Genomic DNA, 25,656 nt, shown 5'->3' on the forward strand with positions numbered 1-25,656 from the left:
CATTTCAAGCATTTTTTTTAATAACGCAAATCTACTTGTATCACTCTATTCAAAATTCTTCAACGAATTCCCTTTGCTCCTTTGATTAAACTCAAAAGCTTTGAAATGTTTAAAACATCTATAGGCTCTAGCTATGCCTACATCTGTATCTTTGTCTTATGATATTCCTCTCGAAATATTAAATTGCATTCACACTGATGTTTATTTCATTCCTCCAATTTCATCTCCTTTTCTTCTGACTCAGAGCCTGATTTCACTGTTTAGAATCCTTTCTCCTTTCCATCCTTTTTTCCTACTTTACTAATCCTTTGGATCACAATTTATAGGTCACCTTCTCAGTGGTGTTTTCTTGCACTCTGAAGACAAAATACAGTATTTTTATTATACATTTTAACAACACCATACGATATTCTCTAGTCATTGAAATTTATAATTACTTATTTGTGTGTGCTGTTTAAGTGCTATCTCCTTCATTAGACTATAAAACCCATGAATACAGAAGTCAAGTCTGTTTTTCTCACCACTTTGTGTGGAGACTGACACAAGGTGAGTTCTCAGGGTACTTCAAAACTTTGAAATATGAATGCGTAAATGTGGTCAGTCAGGTTGTGGACCTCCTTAGATCATGCAGTCTTAGGACTTCCCAGACAGAGCACCACAAGTAAGTTGTTCAAATTTTCAAAATCTCATTTATTTTCTTCTTCTATGAAAAACAGATAATATCTATTTTTGCAGAGTTGCTGAAAGAATTAAATGAGATAATCATAATTTTAACTAATTAATCATTAATTATGCAATTATTTGTTTAATGCTATTTCCAAGGGTGAATTACAAGCACTTAAGAAGTTTCAGATGGAAATATACGTAAAAGAAAATACGTGATCATTGATCATGTAAAAATAAAATGGTCATGAGACCATAAATAACTATATGGGAACAAATGGAATAACCTAGAAGAAATGGATAAAACACTAGAAGTATATAGCTTACTGAGACTGAATCATGAAATAGAAACTATACCAAGTAAAAACACTAAATCAATAATTTAAAAACTTCCTTAAAAAGAAAAGCCCAGGGTCTGGGGTTGTGGCTCAAGGGTAGAGTGCTTGCCTAGAATGTAGGAGGCATTGGGTTTGATTCTCAGCACCACATATAGATAAATAAAAAATAAAGATCCATCAACAACAAAAAATTTTTTTAAAAAAAGGAAAGCCAAAAATTTTACCAAGCAATGGGTAAAAAATTTCACAGGTGAATTTTACCAAGTGATTAAAATAATAATAATAATGCCAAAAGTTCATTAATTCTTTCAAAAAATTGAAAGTGGGGAACATTTCTATTATGGTTTGGATCTAGAGTGTCTCTCAAAAGTTCCTATGTTGAAGATGTGGTGCCCAAGTCAACAATGTTCAGAGGTGGGGATTTGGGGAAGCGATAGACCATGAGGACCCTAACCTCACCCATAGATTATCAATTTGATGAATTAATAATTTGAAAGGACTACTGGTAGGAGGTGGACACTATAGGTAACTGGGGCATGGCTGAAGGAAGGCATGAGGGCATACCCTTGGGGACTATATGCTATCCCTGGCTCCTCCCAGGCTCTGTCCTGTCTCTGCTTCCCAGTTGCTATGAGCTGAGCAACTTTACTCTATCAAACCCTTTACCACAATGTTCTGCCTCATCTCAGGCCCAAAGCAATGGAGGTAGCCAACCATTGATTGAAACCTCCGAAACTGTGAGCCAAAATAGACTTTTCCTCCTCTGAGTTGTTTTTCTCAGGTATTTGTCACAGAGACAAAAAGCTAACAACTTCCAAACTCATTTTGAAGATCAATATTACCCTGATACCAAAGCAAAAAGGATAGTACAAGAAAAGAAAATTACACGCCAATATTCCTGTTGAACATGGAAGCAAAATCCTCAATAAAGTACCAGCAAACCAAATTCAACAACACATTGAAAGGATTATATTCTGTGATCAAGTGAGATTGATCCCTGGGATGCAAGGATATGGGAAGCTTCAGAGAGGCAATCAGTGAATGCAATACACTACATTAACAAACAAAGGGTAAAAACTATATGGTCATCTAAATATATAGAGAAAAGGCACTTGAAAAAATTCAGTGCCATCTTATGAAAAATAAATTCTTAAAGAATGGTACCTCAACATAAATATTACCCAATGCTGCAAGTGAAAGATTCTCACTAATCTTCCACAGTTAACTGTGCCATTACACAATAGATCTCCTTTGTATATCAAGACACTGTAATAAATTAATTTCTGAACTCAAATAACTTGTTCACCCTCATTACTGACCACTTTGTTATGTCAGTATGAGCAACTTAGCTTTTGGTTCTGCACATTTTGCAATTTTAAGTTTTACTATCCATTTGTTATGTTAATATGTTTACTTAAAATAATACTTCATAATATCAGCTTTTCTTCATAAACAATTCTTGTCATTGAACAATTGTTTCAGATACCCTCAGGTCTTTCAGTATAAGATTTCTGGCAAGGTTTAGAAAAAATATGTCAGTTGTATCACCATCAATTTTTTAATAATTCGTTATTGGGTGAGTTTACTAAAATGGAAATTCACATTCCAGACAACACAGTTCTCTCTCATCTGATAGCATAAAGTCAGTGCAATGGGAAAATCTTGGCAAATTGGGGTGTTTCTACTAACCTTTTCCAAAACTAAACCTTAAATTAATGCTGCTATCCAGCAAAAAATGCTATAAATAGTTCTCCCACTATTTACTACTTAACAATATGTGTAATTTAAATGTGCAGATTTTTAAAATCAAAACCAAACTGAAGAAATCCATTTTTGTTAAACACAAACTGTGTTCCAGTCACAGTGCTCAATGCTTTTATTGTGATATATCACTTATTTTCCAGAACAATCTTGTGACATAGGTGTTATTATATCCCTTTTGAAAATAAGTCTAGTAAGTAGCAGAGATATTATATTAATTTAGTTCTGATTCAGTTTATAGTTCACATTTTAGAACAATAGTTTGCATCATTCGTGTATCAGGTAGGCAGTGTTCCCCATCAACCAGATAAAGAACCAGGACCAAAAATTTCTCTGGCCTGTACTACATAAAATTGTACATATAATTTTTTTCTTCATAAATTGGTATCTTGTCTCTAGTAACTTTGACAATCACCAGTCATATTTCATTCTTTAAAATGAAAATGAAGAGAGTATGTCACATGACTATTCTGAGGTTCAAAAAAACTAATAGCTAAAGGTCCTTATTATGAGGACCCTCAATGTAGTAGTTGGCAAGATGAATCTCAATTTGTAAGATGCAATTTGAGTCTAGAGGTAAGAATATAACTAGGTCTCCTTTTTTAAGGTACTCAATAAATTGGCACTATTTTTGAATATATATGGGATCTCACACAGTGTTGTTCTCTTTGGCTCTAGGAGGTTAAAGAGGATCTTTGTACAAAAGTTAAAAGAATAATTTCAATGTAGCAGATCCTTATGAAAATCAGTGTTTCCAATAGTGAAATGCATTAGCTGAAGCCTATGTCTAGTAACCTGAGCTATTCAAATATAAGCTATAATCTTTTGATGGGACAGGTGGAAGAATTTCTCTGAAGGTCCCCTGGTTCTATAAGATTCTAAGATATCAATTTTCAGTGTTGTAGCTCTATGTTGGCTAGGAAAATGTCCTCAAAGCACAACCCTGATGGCTCCCTATCAACAGATCATTCATCTATGACAAGTTTTAAATGATTCGGTTTCGTTTTTGTAAACATCTTTTAAAGTAGAAAAATGAGAATTTAAATTTGTTGTAAAATGATTCCAAGCTAACATCATACCCAACAGTGAAAAACTAATAACTTTTCCTCTAAGATCAGGAACATACCAAGGGTGCCTGCTGTCATCACTTCTATTCTAGCCTGACCAATTAGACAAACCAACAAACAAAAAAGAAAAAAAGAGAGAGAAAATGAAAAAAGAAAAGATACCCAAATTAGATAGGAGGAAGTCAAATTGTCTCTGTGTGGAGATAACATGATCTTATAAATAGAAGGGCATAAAAACTTCACAAAAACTGTCAAAACTAATAAACAGGGCTGGGGTTGTAGCTCTGTGGTAGGCACTTGCCCGGCATGTATGAGGCACTGTTTCTCAGCATCACATATAAATAAATAAAAATAAAGTCCTATCCACCACTAAAAAAAATTTTAAAAAAGTAATAAACAAATTTAGAATGTTTCAAAACACAAAATTAGTATACAAAAACAGTTGTGTTTCTATATACTAATAAGGGGCCATCCCAAAAAGGATTTTTTAAAAATTTGCATTTATAATAGCAACAAAAAGAAAACAATTTAACCATGGAGGTGAAGTATCTGTAGAATCTATGAGGACCCAGTGAAGACAATACCAACAACGCATCTCAAGATGCTATTCTCTTGGCCCCTTATTGTTACTTCCCTCCTTATCCTTCCTTCACAATCTCCTTGGCATACAATTTGATTCTAATAATCTAAAAGAATGAAGCCAAACCAGAAGTATTTTACCAGCAAGCACTGGACATTCAATGTTTATATACATACAAACAAGCCTATTAACGCACATATATATGTTGTTTATCAACACACACACACACACACACACACACACCCCACACACGTGCCCAGATACACTAATTTCAGAAATAATGGCAGCTAACATTGATATTACTGCTATAAACCAAACACCGTTCTAAGCATTTCACATCTATCTTATTTAAAAGCTTGTAAAATATAATCACACATTAGATAAAATTAGTTTCTATTTACAGATGATGAAACTGAGGCACAGGGGTTAAACAAGCAACTAAAGGTGGAAAGATGAAAATTCCAAGTGGGGAACTAATAGAGGACTGAGTTTGCACAGCTGTGGCCAATTTGAATCAGAGGAATGAAGAGAAGGATCTATCCTTCTCCTTGCTGCTTGCTTATCTCCAGCCTAAATGCCAAAGGCAAAAATATTAATTGAGCAAACCCCTCTTCACCAATTTTTAGAACACTATATAGTATTTTGAAACTAACTATATAATTCTGATAGTAGAAAACGCAGCAAAACACAATGCTTATCTGTGACTTTCACCTCGCCTCCTAAAACATATAAATTAGTTCTTTGCACTCATTAAAATCATGATAAAAATAGTCAATTTGCATAACATTTTGTTAGCTTCTATGGAAGTTATTCCCCCTTATCAAATGAATAAGTTAAAATGTTTATTGAATGAGATAATGAGTGAACTGAATAATTTTCTCTTCAAAAATTCTTCTTTTCTAACTTACAGGAAGACATTGTTGCTTCATTTCCAGTCAAATAGCAGCAAAAGTATATGATGCTGATATTGATGGAGACTGCTGAAAAGGACCACAATCTTTAATTGTGTTCAATATCAAAAGTTTGTGCACTGGTCATTAAAGCATAAGATATGTAAATTTAGGGGGGTAGTGAACCAGTTACTCTGTACTAAATGGAACTGGCATTTAATTCTGGGAAATAGAACAAAATGAAATATACATATTTATAAAATTCCAAGAATAACCTAAGTACTTTAAAAGGCTTTTTGTTTCATTCTAAAGCAAAAGGAGAAGAAAGGGAAACATTTCATTTATGCAAAATCATATTCATACTGCAGTGACACCCTTGAGAGATTGTGCTGCTTTTTCTGAAGGCTGGCTGAAGGTCCAGTGAACAGACGGCTTTGGTAGCTCAGTATTGTCAAACGTCAAGACAAATAAAAATTCTTGAGGCATAAAGTTCTGCAGGTTTGGAACTTTATGTGAGCAATGTCTGCTCTCTTCTATTAAGAAGGTTAAAGGTGGGGATTTAACTCCATGATAACACCTTATCGAATATACAAATTCAGGAATGCCAGCATATCTGGGTAAAGCCTAAACAATCTCCACTGGGATGCCCAAATCCACAGGGCTTGCCTAGCTGTGTTTAACATACACACTCAAACAAAACGCTGATCACGTTATATATAAACCTTTCTGTTATAGATATGTATCACTATTTACTTCTGAACTCTGTATTCACTTTTATAGTGTGTTATGATTTCAATGTGTCTCTCAAAATTCATGTGTTGAGAAAGGGGAGGTACTAGAGAATGAAATAGAGTGAATTACGCTATACACATGTATTAAAGTATCATAATTAATTCCACTTTATGTATAATTATTATGCATGAATTGAAAAAGTACTAGAAGCAAGACCAGTAAAGGAAGGGAAGAGAGGATGGGAGGGAAAGGAGAAGTACTGGGAAATGAAATGGAGCAAATTACGTTATATGCATGTATGAATATGTCACAATTAACCCTGCTATTATGTATAATTATAATGCACCAATAAAAACCATAATAAAACAATTAAAATTATACCAAAGAGAATAATAGTAATCATTTGTTAGAGAAGACTTCATTTAGAATTGAAAGTTATATAAAAATATTGAAATTAATAAAGAAGAGACATAAAATTTTAAAAAAAAATCACATGTTGAAAACTTAATCCCCATGCAAGAATATTGGGAGGTAGGGCCCTTATGAGTCTCAGTTAAAGCTCTGATTCATTATCTGCATTATTTTTACCTTTCTGAATCTCAGTTGCTTTATCTGAAAGTAGAGATAATGTAATAACTCAATAAATGGCAGATAACCTGACATTTACTACTCTACCCCAGTGCTGGTCTAAGCGCCATTCTTATGAGCTCACTGAAACATGATGTAGCTGTGAGACAGATTAATTAGTATTTTTATTTTATACTGTATGGTACTGGAGAACAGTGAGATTAAGAAAGTGATTAAAGCAGAAAAGATGAGAACTCTAAGGAGCAGTGAGATGCTGCAGCTTTGGCAGAATAGAATGGGAGGAGCTGGGGAAGTACTTGCCTTTCTTGCTGCCTCTCAAAGGGCTTGTCAAAGTGCAAACATAAAATAAGGCAAAACCTACATTATTGCTTTATTATCCAATGTGATTGTTATGATTTTCATTGTTATTACCATCATCATCATCATCATCATCTAAAAAGCATTATTAGATCCAATAAGTTAAGAGTTACTTGTTCTTTATTTGTTTATTTATTTTTTATTCTCTATACTCTACAAAATCTGAGAGGAAACACAGTATGTTATACATTATTTATGTTGGCTTTTTCCTGAATATATCTGCCTTCCTAGTTACAGGGGAATCAAAAGGACATTTGTGCCTCCTTCAAGTTACCTAGTTCCCACTTAGTATTCACATACCTTTAACATCTTGGTGGCCAACCACTGTAACTTTAACTTTCTCAATGCTTAAAATATGCACAGTAAAGGAAGGCTTGGTTATTTTAGCAGAATTTTCTTTCTTACCATGTCCTGTCACAAGGAACTGAATTCTCTTACAATTGTCATCGTTTTTCCCTCATGATAGAGAAACACACGGAATAATGAGATGATCAAGGAAAGGGAAACCACAAGTTTAGAGACTCAGAGTTTCACTGTGTTACAGCAGACTTTGAAAGCCTCATCTGAGCCACCCCCTCTGGCTCTTTTTCAATGGCATTTGTCTTTACCTGGTTTCCTTTCATATTCCTAACATATAATAAAAGTGGGCTGTATTTATCTCTGTGAAATGATTATTCCATTAAAAATTCTACCCACACCTTAAATCTAGCAAAACTCTTCATTTTACTAAATCATCAGAATAGGGATCCTTTAAAAAAAGGAAAGAAAGAAAGAAAGTGTAGCCTTTGGGATTTTTAAAATTTCAGTAATTTAAATTTTGCAGAAAGTTTATGGTATAAAATAGCAAGTAGGTTCATGGTATGAAATAGTACTGTATAAACTTTCCAGAAAATAAACAGTAATAATTATAATTATTAGAAAGCAGGCAATTCCAATGCAGAATTTTTGATTTATATCCCTTCTTATAATGTACTTCATTTTATCTTTATCTTATACAGAGGAAATATTCATTATTCACTCTCTCTGGACACACTTGTCACCACTGTGGCTTCAGCACAAATTATCCCATAGCATCAGTGACATTTTAAAAACACCTAGCCCTGGATTTTACTTGTATATATTAGTTAAGTTTCATAAGCAAACTTAGTCTAAGAAATTTTGTGAACTGGATTGTTACTGTTTATTTTTGAATATACACCACACACACACACACACACACACACACCATACACACGTACACACACTCAAGGTTGTGTATCAGAGAAAGATAAAATCCATTTTGCAAGTTAAAAGGTGCTGATAATTATTTATAACTACATGAAATTGCCCATGATTTAATAACACACAGGACAATTTTAATATCACATGTGATATTTCCACAGATTTTCTTTTTCTGAGGTTTCCCAGCTAATCTTAAAGGAAGGGACATTTGATGTCTGTGTAAGGTAATTGTAGTTTTAAACTCTGACATTGTTGTAGTACCCTCAGAAGTGACATTTCTTCATCTCAAAACCTAACTGATACTTTTATTTAAACCAGGGATTCCCAAGATTTTTCAAAAGTGGATCTATTTGTCCATGTATATTCCTCATTTAACTGTAGAAATTTAGGGCTAGAAAATACCTGTTTTAGCTAAAAGAAGCTAACACTGAAAGTCAGTGACTTTGAAGGAAAAGATTGGTGATTGCAGAAATGGATATAATAATGTCCAAATCTGGAGGAAGGAAAGTGTTGGCAAACCCAGGCTAATTTCCCCTCTCTTCTAGAAATGACAGGGCATTACACTGATAGATACACTCTAGAGTCTTGTTGGCTTAGAATCAGACAGGTGGCTATACACTCGGCAATACCTCTATGATAAATGGTAAAATAATAAATTATAAAGAAGTTAAAAACTACTTATAGGAATTCTTATTGTGTATAAGAAGGCAAAACCCTCATATGTCTCCACTTTGACTATTTATCATTCAGAAGAGACTTAACTGAAATAACACTGGTTCTATGTTTTACATAATGCAATGAGAGAGGACTCCTTTCTCCAGAAGATATACCTTGATGAAACAGATTCTGGAACATAATAGGAAATTAATAAAATAAAATAGACGATTCTTTCCAAATCTGCTTATGTGAAAATCATACTACAAAAATAAAGAACTTGTCTAGATGGATTGTTTGTTTATATTAGTATTTGTTACCCTTCCTATAAAAAAGGCCTCTACTCTGAAACTGTGTGATCCATATAAAACTCCATTTAAAAGTTGCAGAGTTATTCATTACTCGGTTAAATTACTCAAGATGTTGCTATGCTTCTAACAAGAAATAAACTAAGAAATTTGCCAAATCAAATCAATAAATGGTTATCGATTCCCATTATGAAAGTTTTTGCATTATGTAGCTTCAAAAATTAAGATGCTTCCACCAAAAAGCAGTCATTTGGGCAGTAACTAGGATATTTACATGTATTCTTTTAGTATTAAAAGACTTTCACTTAATTGATTAACCATGGTTTCACTGATAATGCAATGCACACTTTATTATAATTTGCTATTTCCTTGTAACTGTCAACATAAAATTCTTAGTTAATATCATAATTTCATTCTTTAAGCAAGAATAAGTATGTAGTTCAAATTTGTCTAGAATTACAAGTTTAATTTTTTTTAATAACAATGAATTTAGAGAACTAGCTATACAGAATTCTTACTGAGCAATATAAGGATTTACAGTTACTTATATCAATAGTATAAGTTGACTTATAATGAAAGTTTACTTATAAAGCATAAAAACCTGTATTCTGTATTAAGGCTTCTAGTTAAAGAGATATAAGATAAATTATTCTTAAGTTCAAGTAAAAAATGCATTTTGAAACTTAAGATGACAATTTTCTTTTAAATAATATGTATATTTAAGTAACTAAAATCCATTACCTTATAAATATCCAAAAATCCACACTGGTGGTCGAATCTAGTGTACAGTTCATTCAGCATGCTGATCACCTGCATGGGGGTACACTGGGCACATATAGCTGTGAAGCCTACAATGTCCGAAAAGAGCATGGTGACATCATCAAACTTTCTGGCTTGCACTTGCTGCCCTTGCCACAACTGCTGGGCCACATCGCCAGGGAAAATAGAATACAGAAGATCCACTGTCTTCTTTTTCTCTTCTTCCAGGGCCTGGTGAGTTCTTTCCAAAGTTGCCTTTAATTTGTCCATCCTCTTCTTCAAGCCATCTTGGGCTTTTGCCTGCTCGCCAACCAAAATGACATCTCGGGTGGCATCATGGATAGGGATATCTGAGAGATGTAGGCCCCGGCCCATCAGTTCATCCAACTTGTCCACACATGGGGAGCCCAGAAATAAAATGGAATTTGATTCTGGCACATGGATCATTTGACCTTTTACTTCCATCACCTGTGAAATTAACATGGAATTTTGATCAGTATTTTTCCTTCATATGATATGTTGGAAAAAGCTTTATCATTTGATGAGTAGGATGAACAAGAAATAAAACATTTCAAATTCAAATTGCAACTTACAAATTCAGATTCATCTTGCCAACTACTCCCTTGAGGGTTCTCATAATAAGGGCCTTTAGCTATTAGTTTTTTGATCCTCAGAGTAGTCATGTGACATACTCTTTTCATTTTCATTTTAAAGAATGAAATTTGACTGGTGATTGTCAAAGTTACTAGAAACAATATACTAATTTATGAAGAAAAAAATTATATGTGCAGTTTTATGTAATAAAGGCCAAAGAAATTTTTGGTCCTGGTTCTTTGTCTGGTTGATGGGGAACACTGCCTACCTAATATATGAATGATGTAAACTATTGTTTTCTAAAATATGAGCTATAAACTGAATCAGAACTAACTTAACATAATATCCCTGCTACTTACTAGATTTATTTTCAAAAGGGATATAATAACACCTATGTCACAAGATTGTTCTGGAAAATAAGTGATATATTACAAGTAAAGCAATGTGCACTGTGACTGGAACACAGTTTGTGTTCAACAAAAGTGGATTTCTTCAACTTGGTTTTGATTTAAGAAATCTGCACATTTAAATCACACAAATTGTTAAGTAGTAAATAGTGGGAGAATTATTTATAGCATTTTTTGCTGGATAGCAGCATTAATTTAAGGTTTAGTTTTGGAAAAGGTTAATAGAAACACCCCAATTTGCCAATATTTTCCCATTGCACTGATATTATGCTATCAGATGAGAGAGAACTGTGTTGTCTGGAATGTTAATTTCCATTTTAGTAAACTCACCCAATACTGAATTATTAAAAAATTGATGATGATACAATTGACATATTTACATTCTAAACCTTGCCAGAAATCTTATACTGAAAGACCTGAGCGTATCTGAAACAATTGTTCAATGACAAGAATTGTTTATGGAGAAAAGCTAATATTATGAAGTATGATTTTAAGGAAACATATTAACATAACAAATGGATAGTAAAACTTAAAATTGCAAAATGTGCAGAACCAAAAGCTAAGTTGCTCATACTGACATAACAAAGTGGTTAGTAATGAGGGTGAACAAGTTGTTTGAGTTCAGAAATCAATTTTTTACAGTGTATTGATACACAAAAGAGACCTATCGTGTAATAGCACAATTAACTATAGAAAATTAGTGAGAATCTTTCACTTTCAGCATTGAGTAACATTTATGTTGAGGTACCATTCTTTAAGAATTTATTTTTCATAAGATGGCACTGAATTTTTTCAAATGCCTTTTCTGTATATATTTAGATGATCGTATGGCTTTGATCCTTCATTTGTTAATGTAGTGTATTACATTCACTGATTGCCTCTGTGAAGCTTCCCATAGCCTTGCATCCCATGGATCAATCTCACTTGATCACAGAATATAATCCTTTCAATGTGTTGTTAATTTGGTTTGCTGGTATTTTGTTGAAAATCTTGCCTAACAATGTATAATTTCAAAAATACCTTTTATATAATCCATTGTCAAAGGGAAATTGTCAAAGGAAATTTCAAAATCTAAGATGGAATGAAAAAAAAGGGCTGTATAACATATTAAAATAAACAACATGCAACAGTGTTGAGAGAGAAATTTATCGCTCTAAAATGCTTTATTTCAAAAAAAGATCATTAGTCTATAATATAAACTCCTACATCAAGAAAAATAAGAGAAAAATAATCCAAAGCCAAAAGAAAAAAAGGAAATAATAAGCATAAGTGTGTTGTTAAATGACATTGAAATAGGGGTGGGGGGTGGAGGGAGATAAAGAAAATGAACAAAAAAATTCAAAAACATCAGCAAATCTAATAAGACTGATAAAATAATAAGTGAGAAAACAAATCACCAGCATCAGGAACAAAACAGAATAACATTAGAAATAATAGAGCATCAAAAGAATAATTGAGGTACATTTTTGACAACTTTACCTTACAAAAACTGACAATTTAGAAGAAATGAATCAATCCTTTGAAAACTACAAACTACCAAAACTCAACCAAGATGAAGTGGATAATCAGAAAAATTTTAATCATAAAGACACTGAATCTATGGAGACTATCATGCTAAGTAAAATAAGCCAATCCCCCAAAACCGAAGGCCAAGAATGTTCTCTCTCATATGCAGATACTAACACACAATAAGGCAGTGGGAAGAATAGAAATTCATTGGATTAAGCCAGGCAAGGTGGCAGAGGCCAGTAATCCCAGTGGCTCAGGAGGCTGAGACAGGAAGATCGCGAGTTCAAAGCCATCCTCAGCAAAAGCGAGGCAATAAGCAATTCAGTGAGACCCTGTCTCTAAATAAAATAAAAAATGGACTGTGATGTGGCTCAATAGTCAAGTGCCCCTGAGTTCAATCCCTGCTACAAAAAAAAAAAAAAGAAGAAGAAGAAGGAGAAGGAGAAGAAATAGTAGTAGTTGTTGTTGTTCATTGGATTAGACAAAGGGGAATGAAGGGAAGGGAGGAGGAATGGGAATAGGAAAGACAGAATAAACTTAATATAACTTTCCTATGTTCATATATGAATACACCATCAATTAAATCCCACATTATGTACAACCACAAGAATGGGATCCTAATCAAAGTAAATTATACTCCATGTATACATAATATATCAAAAATACTCTACTTTCATGTATAAATTTTAAAAAAGACACTGAATTTATAATCCAGACATATCTTGAAAAAGAATTTTAAGGACTAGTTGATCCTCCTGGAAAATTCAGCCAAATATTTGCAGAAGTATTAATACAAAATTTACATAATTACTTCCAGAAAATAAAAGAGAAGGAGACACTTAAATGAGGTATATCTCCACACTTTCCAAAATATTCCATCAGCTCATCGACAGAAGAAATTATTTATTTGTCCTTGCACATCTATAATCTAGCTAGTATGTGATGATCCACATGTAATGAGAGACATGTTTGACCAGAACTACACAATCCCAATATGTAGTTTCTTCAAACTGTATAAGTAAATGTCATCTATATGCAAAGACTTATCCTCTGTAAAGTATATTATTTAAGCCTTGAGTGTTATGCTTACCTAAAACTATTTGAACTGGGACCTCCACTCAAAATAGTTTCTGTAATTTTAACAATGTTTTCCATTTGGTAGACTTGTTAAATTGCTCAGTTAATAATGCAGAAGAGAACACGAAAAAGTCAAGAATGCCCACCCTTGCCTATTTTATTCAACATAGTGGTAACTACAGTAATTAGGCATGTAAAAGAAATAAAAGGCATCCTAATAAGAAAGGGAAGATAAATTGTTCTTATTTGTAGACAACATGATAATAAGATTGTACTTAGATATCTATGGGGATTAATTGCAGGACCCTTCTCAGATAGGAATATCCACAGATGCTACTTCCTAAAGCAAAATATGAGCATACAACCTACACATATCCTTGCATATATTTTAAATCATCTCTAGACTACTTATATTACCTAGTACAGGATAAATGCCCTTCTAAATAATTGTTACACTGTACTTTTGGGGGAGATAATGATAAGAAAAAGAGACATGTTAAGTAAAGACAAAATTATTTATTTAAATATTTTTGACTTCCAATTGGTTAAATTCTCCGATGTAGAACCTGAGGATATTTTATATAGAAACCCTTAAAAACTCAGCCAAAAACTGTTAGAACTAATGAGCAAATTCAGTAAAGTTGCAGAACACAAATTAAATATATAAAATTATTAGCATTTCTATGCACTAACAGCAAACTATCCAAAAAATAAATTTAAAAAGCCACTCCATTTAAAATAGTATCAAAAAGAAAAACACATGTAAATGAAAAAAAATGTAAATGTAACTAAGGAGGCAAAAGACATATACACTGAAATGAAAGAAATTGAAAACATACATTAAGTAAAAGCTGGCTATGTTCATGGAGGTGGAAAATTAATATTTTTAAATGTCCACACTACTCAAATGGTTTACAAATTAAATATAATCCCTATCAAAATTCAATAGCATTTTCCATAGAAATAAAAAATAAATAAAACTAGAATGGAACCACTAAAGATCCCAATAACTAAAACATTCTTGAACAAAGAACAATGTTGGAGGCATCACAGTACCTTACTTCAAAAAATACACTCCAAAAGCTATATTAACCAAAACAGAGTGGTATTGGCATATGAACAAATAAACCAATAAGACTGAATAAAGAACCTGGGAAAAATCCTCACATATTTATAGTAAATTGGTCTTTGACAAAGGTGCCAAGAATATATAATAAGAAAAGAACAATCCCTTTGATAAATGATTTTGGAAAAACTGGATATCCTAAATGCAGAAGAACTTAATTAGACCCTTATCTCATGCCATATAAAAATCAACTCAAAATGGATTACAGAATGAAGAGAGCGCCTGAAGAAAGGGACAAAATATTTGCAAAGCATCCATAGGATAAAGGGTTAATATCTAAAATATATAAGAAGTTCAACTGAAGAATAAAACAAAAACAAAGAAATAAAAAAATCCCTATTAAATATGCAAACAGCCCAAACAAACACATATCAAAAGAAAACATACAAATGGCCAAGAGGTATAGTCATGCATCTCAATGTTTCTATCAACAAAGGACCACAATACAATAGCAGTCCCATAAAATCAGACCTCCTAGTGACATCACAGCCATCTCAGTGTGAGTAAGTGTAGTCTATGACGTTCACAGCAAGGAAATCACTTGATGATATATTCCTCAGAATATATCAACGAAGGAGTTGATGCATGACTAAGTAGGAAAAACTGCTCAACGTCACTAAACATTAGGGAAATGCAAATCAAAACCAATAAGGCTGAAAATAGAAGGGAGATAAGTGCAGTGCAGGAAAGGAGGGAGAATGGGGAAAGGAAAAAAATGTGGAATGAAATTGACCAAATTATGGTATGTATAAATATGAATATACCATAGTGAATTTCACATTTATATACATCTATAAAGGACCATTTAGAAAAATAATGAATAAATAGAAGGAAGACAGTAGAGTACAGGAAGGGGAATAGAAGGAGGAAGGAAAGAAGGGAAAGAGTAAGCACTAAAGACTAAAATGGAGCAAGCAAATTATATTCCATGCATGTGTGATTGTGTCACAATGAACCCCATTACTATGTATAACTTTAATGCACCGATGAAAGAAATTTTTTAATAAAATAAAAATAGTTGTTTTAAAATAGTCTCTTTAAATGGCAATTATCCAAAAGATGAAAGATTATAAATGTTGATAAGGATATGAAGAAAAGGGAACCTTTGCACACTACTTAGGGAATGGAAATTAATACAGTCACAGTATGGAGGCTCCTCAAAAAACAAAAAATAAAACTACCCTATGACCCAGCAATGTACTACTGGGTATATATCTAAAGGAAATAAATTGGTATGTTAAGCAAATACCTGCACCCCATGTTCACTGTAGCTATTCACAACAGCCAAAATATGAACTCAAATGTCATTCAAGATATGAACTGATGTTTGTGGTATGTATACACATTGGCATGTGCCATATAAACAGAATGGGATGCCAACAGCCTTCTAAAAGAAGGAAATCCTCTCACTTATGAGATCATAAATGAACCTGAAGGACATGGAACGTGAAATCTGGCACAAGAAGACAAACACCCAAATAACCGCATGATCTCCCCTGTATGTGGAGTGCAAAATAGTCAAACCCAGGGAGAAAAGTAGTGATTACCGGAGGCTAGGGGAAGGGAGGACTGGGGAGATGTTGATCAAATGAGACAAAACTTCAGCTGGAAGACATAAATAAAAAATAAGAATAATGTAAGAGAGCTCTTATTTTCCTTTCTTGCTTATTTACTTTTATCATTCTGTTTGTGTGTTTGTGTTTGGTTCTTAGAATATAATTATCCAAAGATATCAGATGTTGTAAAACAAAATCTATTTCCTACACACAGCTACTAACTTTTAAAAATATCTTTCTAATATCTGCACTTATAATAGCTATTCATTGGTTTTATAAATATTTACTTAATATACACACCTGTCAACATTATTCCATGCAGGAATTAAATCAGAACATCTTCCCCATTTTACTGAAGTGAACAGAAGAAAAATGTGAGGATATTACCATGAGGTTAACTATGACACTATAAATTCAATAGATTGAAATTTTGCCTTCATTGAGATGAGATAAAATAAAATTCTTAATATTTATTGATGAAATTAACGCCCCCAAACTCCCCCAAATAAAAAATATAACTCTTTAGATACTTTATCTTTCTATGCCTTCCTTATTTCATCATGTGTTTGTATTTAGCTTCATTTCTATTTTAATCTCAGAAACTCATTCTAAAAATGAATTTGAATTCTGCTTTAATAGATAAACCAGTGAACCATATAACCAAGATGATTTAATGTTCCATGATTAGATGCCAGTTTTCTTTTTAAATCATAGCAAGATTTATATAATCTTAAAAGGAAATAGGTTTGTGCTTTGTAGTTGAAAGAAGCACATCAATAAATGTTTTGGCTTTCTTTTGCGCACATTTTCCAAATGTGAAATGCTTATGTTTGTTTTTAGATTCTTTATTCATTTTTATTTAACAAGCACTAAATTTTACACTATGTGGGGGATATTAAATTGATATGCAGTTTTTAATGCCTTACTTATACAGATTGCCACTTTCCCAAAGGGTGTAAATTATTTTATTTTCCAGCTTAGACACAAAATCAGCCACCCACATGTTCTAAAAGGCAGAGCTGAATGTCTTCTTGTTTTACTAGCTGCAGTTAGCCAGAATCTCCAGTGTGTTTTTGTCACCACACAGCCATTTGTAAACCTGATGGTAGATTTGGGCTGTACTTCTATACATCTAGTTTATAAAATTATATGTCAACCAGAAACACTATTAAATATTCTACAGTGACAAGAAATTCTATGCTCTCCTCAAAGAAACACAATAGTGATTCCATACAAAGCACATAAGAATGAATGAAGCCTCCTCATGGATAAGGAGGCTTTGATCCATATGCATAAATGAGAAAATGGGGCATGGAGAGGATAAAGTGCATGGATCACAAGACAAATTGGTAAAAAGGCAAAGCCTGGAACTCACAACCTTACAACATGCATAACCCCACTGCACCATCTTCTGTATCAGAAAATGTTTTAAATAGAATCAAGAGTGGGATGTGAGATTTGGTGGTGATACAAAGCTAGGACATGAACAAGTCCATCAATAGCCTATAATTGTATTAAACACAGGTGAATCACAAAACTATTTCAATCAGATTTGTTTTAACAATTTTATGAATGATTTTCCTCCATAATTGTGTAAATACTGGAGATGTGAAGGGGTCTCTTACACTTTTCAATGGCACTACTGCATTTTATAAGGATTATTTTGTTAGCTAACTTGGAGAATTGAGTTCTCTGGGCATATCCTTAATGTTTGCCAAAGATCTGCCTCTCAAAAAGTTTGCAACTCCGGGATAATCCCTTGGAATCTTATGTCATGTTAGAAATACAATCTAGATTACTATAATTGGGGAACTAAAACCAGAGAGGGTTGAGTGAGTTGACAGAGATCACACAGCTGAGAAGCTAGGGAGCCCTCTCTGGGGTAAACTGCCTGTCTCAGTGTCCTATTCAAACACAGTGTGGAAGGATGAGTGAGACCTTTGAAACTAAATGTGATCCAAGTTAAAAACATAGTAACTACCACTTACTGAGTAACTTCCCAGATCATATGGCCTCACAGGATCTTAGCAATACTGGGATACTAGCAATACTAGCAATACTTGAGATAATGATAATTCTGACATAATAGCATTAGGATAAAATTTAAGTGTGATAATACATATTAAAGCATAGCCCAGTACACACACACACCGCACACACATGCACTGAGTAACTATTATCTATTATTATTGCTGTTGTTGCTGTTAAGCATTATGACAATCATAATGATTATTTAGCTGATAAAAGAGAGATACTAAAAATAGGAATTGATATGGAATTGTGTTGAAAAATTCATAATAATATATTTTATGAAGCTATACTGAATAGGCATGGAATATGGATTAAAATACATCTTTTATTAATTGTAGAATTTTTAGTAACAGTGAAAATCTAGGGGAAAAACTGTTTATAGATTAGATTTCTGCTTAATTCCATCAATTAAACAAGTTTCAGAAACCATACAGGATGTCATATAAATTATATGATGATGAAGGTTGACTACATTGGCAAAATGTCTCAGACACACGTCATCAGAATTTGTTTTTCTAGGGGTTCCTGTGAACATGAACAATGTGGAAAAAACTCCTTGACAAGATGTTTCAACTAAAGATAGGTCCCATGGAGGCTGGCTATGATAGTAAATAGCACATGAGTTATTGGGATACAGCAAATAAGGGTTCCAAGAAGGAGGGAGGAAAGTTAAAAAAACTCAAAAGGAAAAGAGAACACAGCATATTAGGTCATTTATATAATACCAGTCTTATTACAGCAGAGAGAAAAAGGGGATTAAAAAGGTCCAGTCAAGTTAAGGTTAGTTGAAGACAGATGTAACTATTGAAATGTGACTCTAGCCCATGTGATTTCTCCAGGTCTCTCTGATCTCTCCTCAGTAACCATGGAGACCACTTGTCAAAATAGGGAAGGAGAGGAGTTTGGATCCCACAGTCTCTCTTATGTCAGGTCTGCTTAGGAGAGATAACTAACGTGCCTCAGAACTGTGAAATGAGCCAAGAAATACATATTGCCTGTGCTGAGGGCCTGGGATATGAAGACTGTTACAGCAGCAAGCACATTCAACTTAACTAATACACCATGCAGGTCTTGATAAAGGATCATTTCCCTGGTATTAACAATATACACTTGAGAAAGGATCTATAAGCAACTCCCCCATGCTAGAACCTTGGTGGAAAGAATGCATCATTAATCTTTCCCAAATGAACCAGATTATATTCCCATTTTAAGCATCTGCACCCTAAGTTAATTAAAGGCAGAATCCTGAAATTAATTTACATTTCTGTAAATCTGAATCTAAAGATTTTCTTAAAGAACTAACATGTGATTGGTTTTATGCTCAAACATTAATTAGCATGAATTACCTTTTGATATCAATTTTTTACCCTTTTGAAATTAGGACAGATATCTTACATTCCAGATTGGAAGGAAGTCAAAGCCTTTCAAGTGTACTGAAAAAATGTAAAAGTTCCTTAGATCTGCATGTTCATAAATAGTGTATAGATTAATAAGTTATTTGAGAGGATATTGAAGGGATAGTCTCCCTAAAAATGAAAATCTCTACAGCAAACTATGTATTAGAGACTTTATTCTATTTTGATATTTATTTTAAATTTAAATTCATGCTGATTTAATTTTACAGTATCCTGGTACCTATCAACAGATCCAAGTATGTAGAGTGAAAAAAGTTAAGTGATGTGTCCAAGCTCTGGCTTATAAAACATAGGTGTTCAATGTTGAGCATGACCACTGCCTACATATTTCACTATCACCAACAAAAAAAAAGTACTTTTAAAAACTGTTTATGTGTAAATGTTCTGTAGGAAACCCTCAGGAAAATCTCTTACAGGGGCCCCCAAATCTCTACCTTGATATTTAATATTTGTTTCAGTGTTTTCCTTTTTATGGAGAAGGGATGGTATGACCAAACTATGGTGTCAGATCTTTAAAATGGGAATAATGAATGAATCTACATAACAGAATTATTATTTGGACATATTGGTTAATATTTACTTAAAATATTCCTTGATACATAATAAACTTTATATATTTATTAAATTAAATAAGAATTCCTGGTTTATAAGTAGATTATAAATAACTTTGGAGCCATTTGGCTTATCACCTACCCTTATCCTATATACCTTTAAGTTGGTTTTAATAGTGTGCTAGATCTGCTATAACAAGCTAGAGCTACAATACTTTATACTACATATAAAGTAGCTTTAACAACCAAAATGTATTGCTTCTGAAGGCCATAACTCTGAAATCAAGGTTCTGACAGAGTCCTGTTCCCTCATAAGACCCCTCTCCTAGGTCCTGGTAGTTCCTTACCTTGTGGTAGCATAATTCTAACCATCCAATGGTATTTTCCCTATGTATATGTCTATTTCAGTGTCTAAATTTTCCCCCATTTACAAGGACACTAGTCATATTGGATTAGAGCCTACCCAAATGGCTTTATTTTAACTTGCTTACTTCTGCAAGCATCCTGTCTCCAGTTAAGTTTACAATCTGATGTTCTAGAGGCTAACTCTCTGAAATATCTTTTGGTGGGGGACACTATTCAACCCATAACAATGACTCTTTTAAATGATCTGTTCTCTGACTATAGGAATGATCCTGCTGTGACATAACAGCCTAAAGTTCATTAATTTAGTTTTAATCAACAGTAAATCCATCCAATATTGCAACAACATGCATCATTCTTGATCCTACCCTCAAGACTTACATTCCTTCTTAGCACTTACTATCTAGCACATTACTTTATTGCTTCTCCTTTTTAATGTCTATTTCACTATTAGGATGCAAGATTCATAAGCCTGGGGATTTTTGTCCATTTACTCTTTGCTGCTTGCTGCCATGTGGAATAGTACATGCCACACAGTAATAATTCTATAAATATTAATGAAATAATAATAAATAATGATAATTTTATATAAATAAACTAATCTATGTGAAAATATTAAGTATAAATGGAAAGATTATTAACTAATGGGAGAAATGGACAAAAGACTTATCTTTTGTTTCCCATCAGGTCTAGGATTTTTTAATGGATCAACTCTCTTTACCCTTCCTTTGAACATGCCCAACATTACAATAAAGAAAAGAGACTTTTAAAGAAAAGCTATACAGTAGTAGTCTCTTAGCAGTTAGTTCTTCTGCAAAAGAGGAATACCTTTTTTCAGCTTTCTTAAGGTATAATTTGCAAATGAAAATTGATTATACTCACATTGCACTACGTGATATTTTGATAGTAGTCAATATGCATTGTGAAATGATTTCAACAGTTGAAATTATTAACATATTCATCATTTCACATGATCACTTTATTTTTCATGGTGAAAATATTTAAAATTTATTCTCTTAGCATATTTCAATATACATTACATTATTATTAACTATAGTTACCATTTTGTACATTAGGTCTCCAGAACTCATTCATCGTAAAACTTCAAGTTGATGTCCTGACCAACATCTTCCCACTTCCTAACACCTGATAACCACTAGTCAACTCTCTGCTTCTATGTATTAGACTTTTAAATTTCAAACCTAAGTGAGGACATGCATTTTTTCTTTGTGTGTAGTTAATTTCTCTAAGAAATAGTAGAGATGAGTAAGCTGGACAAATAAGATGCCAAGTTGGTTAGATTATGAAACTAACTTGATAATCCCTGGGTGATGTTGTGCTATAGACAATGATGAATCATTCAGTTTCTGGAAATAGGTTGATTTTTCAGTAGAAGCCTCCTGAAAAACAAACACAGACACACACACACACACACACACACACACACACAGACACCCAATATATCTTGCATAAAACATAAGTTTTATAACACTATTAGGCTTGAAATAGGTGAGAAAAATTAAGTGGCCTATGGAAAAACAAAAGCAAAAACCTTGAGCTAAATCTATAGTATAAACTGATAGTACCAATTTCAGATAGGATAGCCTGTGGGCAAGATTTGGCTTTACATTAGCAGTGCAGAGGGGAGCGGAACACAAGAATCCTGGATTACACGCTGACAGGACTAAAGCGGTCTAATATCTGCAATACCCCCAAGGTCTCTGTGGATACACATGATAATAATCAATAATCTCACCACCAGGAATGAGAGTCAGAAGAAACAAAAAACAATAGATTTAGACCATCTAGCACATCAAATACTAGATTCCCAGACTTAAAAAAATACACACACACACACACACACACACACACACACACATATTTAGAATCTTTAAAAAAGCAAAGGTATCATCACAGAAATACACTCAATGGGAATTAAAACTGACTAGGGATATTTGAAAAAGGAAATCAAGACTTTATAAATTAAAAATATAATGATTGGGAATAAAATAGCATATGGATTAAACAGAATATCAGATGCCACCAAAGAAAATTAGTGAACTAGAACTGGAAGACAGATCTGGAAATATCATAAAATACCCACCCACCCCCCCCCCAGAGAAAAAAAGAGTGGACAGAAGAAAGAGCTCAAGTGATACAAAAGATAGAATGGGAAGCCTATCTGGGGGAGAGAATACAGAGACTGGAGGAGAGATACCACGGGAAGCACCAGTGTCTGTGAGTCTAGACTAATAGGAAACATAAGCTCTTGATATCAAGAACAGCATCTACCAAGAAATGTTAAAAAAAAAGAAATCCAAAACTGAATATTTTTTAGTGAATCTGCACAATTGCTAGCACAAAGATCACCAAGCAGACAGGGAGCAAAGATCACCAACAAAGAACAGACTGACTGAAATAATGAAGCCAGAAGAATATGTAATATTTTCAACTCGGTAAACAATAATTATTGTCATTTTAGTATGGTGCACTCAGAAAGCTATCCTTTTATTTGTTTTTATTAATTAGTCACATTTTAATTGATTTTTAAAAATAAATGACAGAAGAATGCATTACAATTATTATTACACATATATAGTACAATTTTTCATATCTCTGGTTATATATAAAGTATGTTCACATCAACTTATGTCTTCATACATGTACTTTGGATAATGATGTCCATCACATTCCACCATCCTTGCTAACCCCCTGCCCCCTCCCTTTCCCTCCTACCCCTCTTGCCAGTTTGTCTATTCCTCCAAAGCTCCCACCCCTTCCCCACTATGAATCAGCCTCCTTATATCAGAGAAAACATTTGATATTTGTTTTTTTGGTATTGGCTTACTTCACTTAACATTATCTTCTCCAATGCCATCCATTTACCTGCAAACGCCATGATTTTATTCTCTTTTATTGCTGAGTAGTACTCCACTGTGTATATATGCCACATTTTTTTTTTTATCCATTTATCTACTGAAGGGCATCTAGGTTGGTTCACAGTTTAGCTATTGTGAACTTTGCTACTATAAACATAGATGTGGCTGTGTCCCTGTAGTATGCTGGTTTTTTTTTTTGTTTTTTTGTTTGTTTGTTTGTTTGTTTTTTGAGTATAGACCAAGGAGAGGAATAGCTGGGTCAAATGGTGGTTCCATTCCCAGATTTCCAAGGAATATCCATAATGCTTTCCATATTGGCTATACCAATTTGCAGTCCCACCAGCAATGCATGAGTGTACCTTTTTCCCTACATCCTCATCAACACCTATTGTTTGTATGCATAATAGCTGCCATTCTGACTGAAGTGAAAGAGGTGAAAGATCTATACAATGAAAACTTTAACCCTAAAGAATAAAATCAAAGATGACCTTAGAAGATGGAAAGATCTACCTTGCTCTTGGATAGGCAGAATTAATATTATAAAAATGACCATACTACCAAAAGCACTATACAGATTTAATGCAATTCTGATCAAAATCCCAATGGCACTCCTTATAGAAATAGAAAAATCAATCATGAAATTCATCTGGAAAAATGAGAGACCCAGAATAGCTAAAGCAATCCTTAGTAGGAAGAGTGAAGCAGGTGGTATCACTATACCAGACCTTAAACCATACTATGAACAATAGTAACTAAAACAGCATAGTATTGGCACCAAAACAGATTAGTAGACCAATGGTACAGAATAGAGGACACAGAAACTAACCCACAAAATTACAATTATCTTATATTAGACAAAAGTGCACTGGAGAAAAGATAGCCTCTTCAACAAATGGTGCTGGGAAAACTGGAAATCCATATACAATAAAATGAAACTAAACCCCTATCTCTCACCATGCACAAAACTCAACTCAAAGTGGATCAATGACCTAGAAAGTGAACTAGAGACCCTGTGTAAAAAGTAGACCCTAATCTTCATCATGTGGGATTAGGCCCCAACTTCCTTAATAAGACTCCTATAGCACAAGAATCAATAAATGGGATGGATTCAAACTAAGAACTTTCTTCTCAGCAAAAGAAACAATCCGTGAAGTTATTAGAGAGCCTACATCTTAGGAGCAAATCTTTACCTCTCACACATCAGATAGAGCACTAATCTCTAAAGTATACAAAGAATTCAAAAAGCTGAGCACCAAAAAAATCCACAAATAATCCAGTCAATAAATGGGCCAAGGACCTGAACAGACACTTCTCAGAAGAGGATATACAATCAATCAACAAATATATTAAAAAATGTACATCATCTCTAGCCATTAGAGAAATGCAAATCAAAACTACTCTAAGAAAGCTATCCTTTTAAAAATGCTAATAAGTTCAACATGAACCAAGGGAGTTTAGTATCAATAAATTAACACAAAAGAAACTTCTTCAAAAATATACTAAGGACTGGGGTTGTGGCTCAGTGGTAGAGTGCTTGCCTGGTATATGTGAAGCACTGGGTTCGATCCTCAGCACCACATAACAATACTGTGTTCATCTGTAACTAAAAAAAAAACTAAAAAAAGTGTATTAAAGAAAGGAAAAATAAACCTACCAGGATAGACTAAGCTAGAAAAAATAAGAAGAAGTAAATTTTAAAACTGTTCATGAATCTAAACAAACATTGTCTTTGAATGCAATAAAATGATATTAAGAGTAATTATAATATGACATTTTTATAATCATTCCAGATAATTATTTGTATTGGATGAATTGAAACAATGATGTAATCAAAAAAGACTGGTAAACCATTTAAAGGGAAAAAAATCACATTCCTTTTCTTATTAATTAGAGAGCATTATAGTTATATATAATATTGGGGTTCATTTTGACATAATTATAAAAGTGTGGAAAATAATTTATTCCTATTCAGTCCCTAGTACTTCTCTATTTTCTTCCCTCCTATCTCCCCCTGTACTATTTTCTCTACTGATTTTTCTTCTATTGACTTACAGTTATTTTTTTAAATTAGTACATAATGGATATATGTCATGCTGAAATTCATTGTGGTTTACTCATATGTGTACATAGAAAAGTTTGATCAGAATCATTCCACCATTCCTCCTAAATGGGAACTTTCTTATTACAAATGAATAAAGTACAGTGAAAAATTAGTAGGTACAAATATATA

At 33.2% G+C, this 25,656-nt stretch overlaps 1 protein-coding gene across 1 annotated transcript in view; it reads right to left on the reverse strand.

Annotated features, from left to right (window-relative positions):
- The window catches only part of Gucy1a2 (guanylate cyclase 1 soluble subunit alpha 2), a 266,540-nt gene that overhangs the window by 82,134 nt on the left and 158,750 nt on the right, over positions 1–25,656 (reverse strand). The window contains exon 5 of the mRNA XM_026399046.2: positions 9,901–10,386. Within this exon, the coding sequence (XP_026254831.1) occupies positions 9,901–10,386 (486 nt within the window). The remainder of the gene's footprint in view (positions 1–9,900; positions 10,387–25,656) is intronic.

Source organism: Urocitellus parryii, chromosome 4 (genome assembly GCF_045843805.1).
Source record: "Urocitellus parryii isolate mUroPar1 chromosome 4, mUroPar1.hap1, whole genome shotgun sequence".
In the NCBI taxonomy this organism is placed as follows: Eukaryota; Metazoa; Chordata; class Mammalia; order Rodentia; family Sciuridae; genus Urocitellus; species Urocitellus parryii.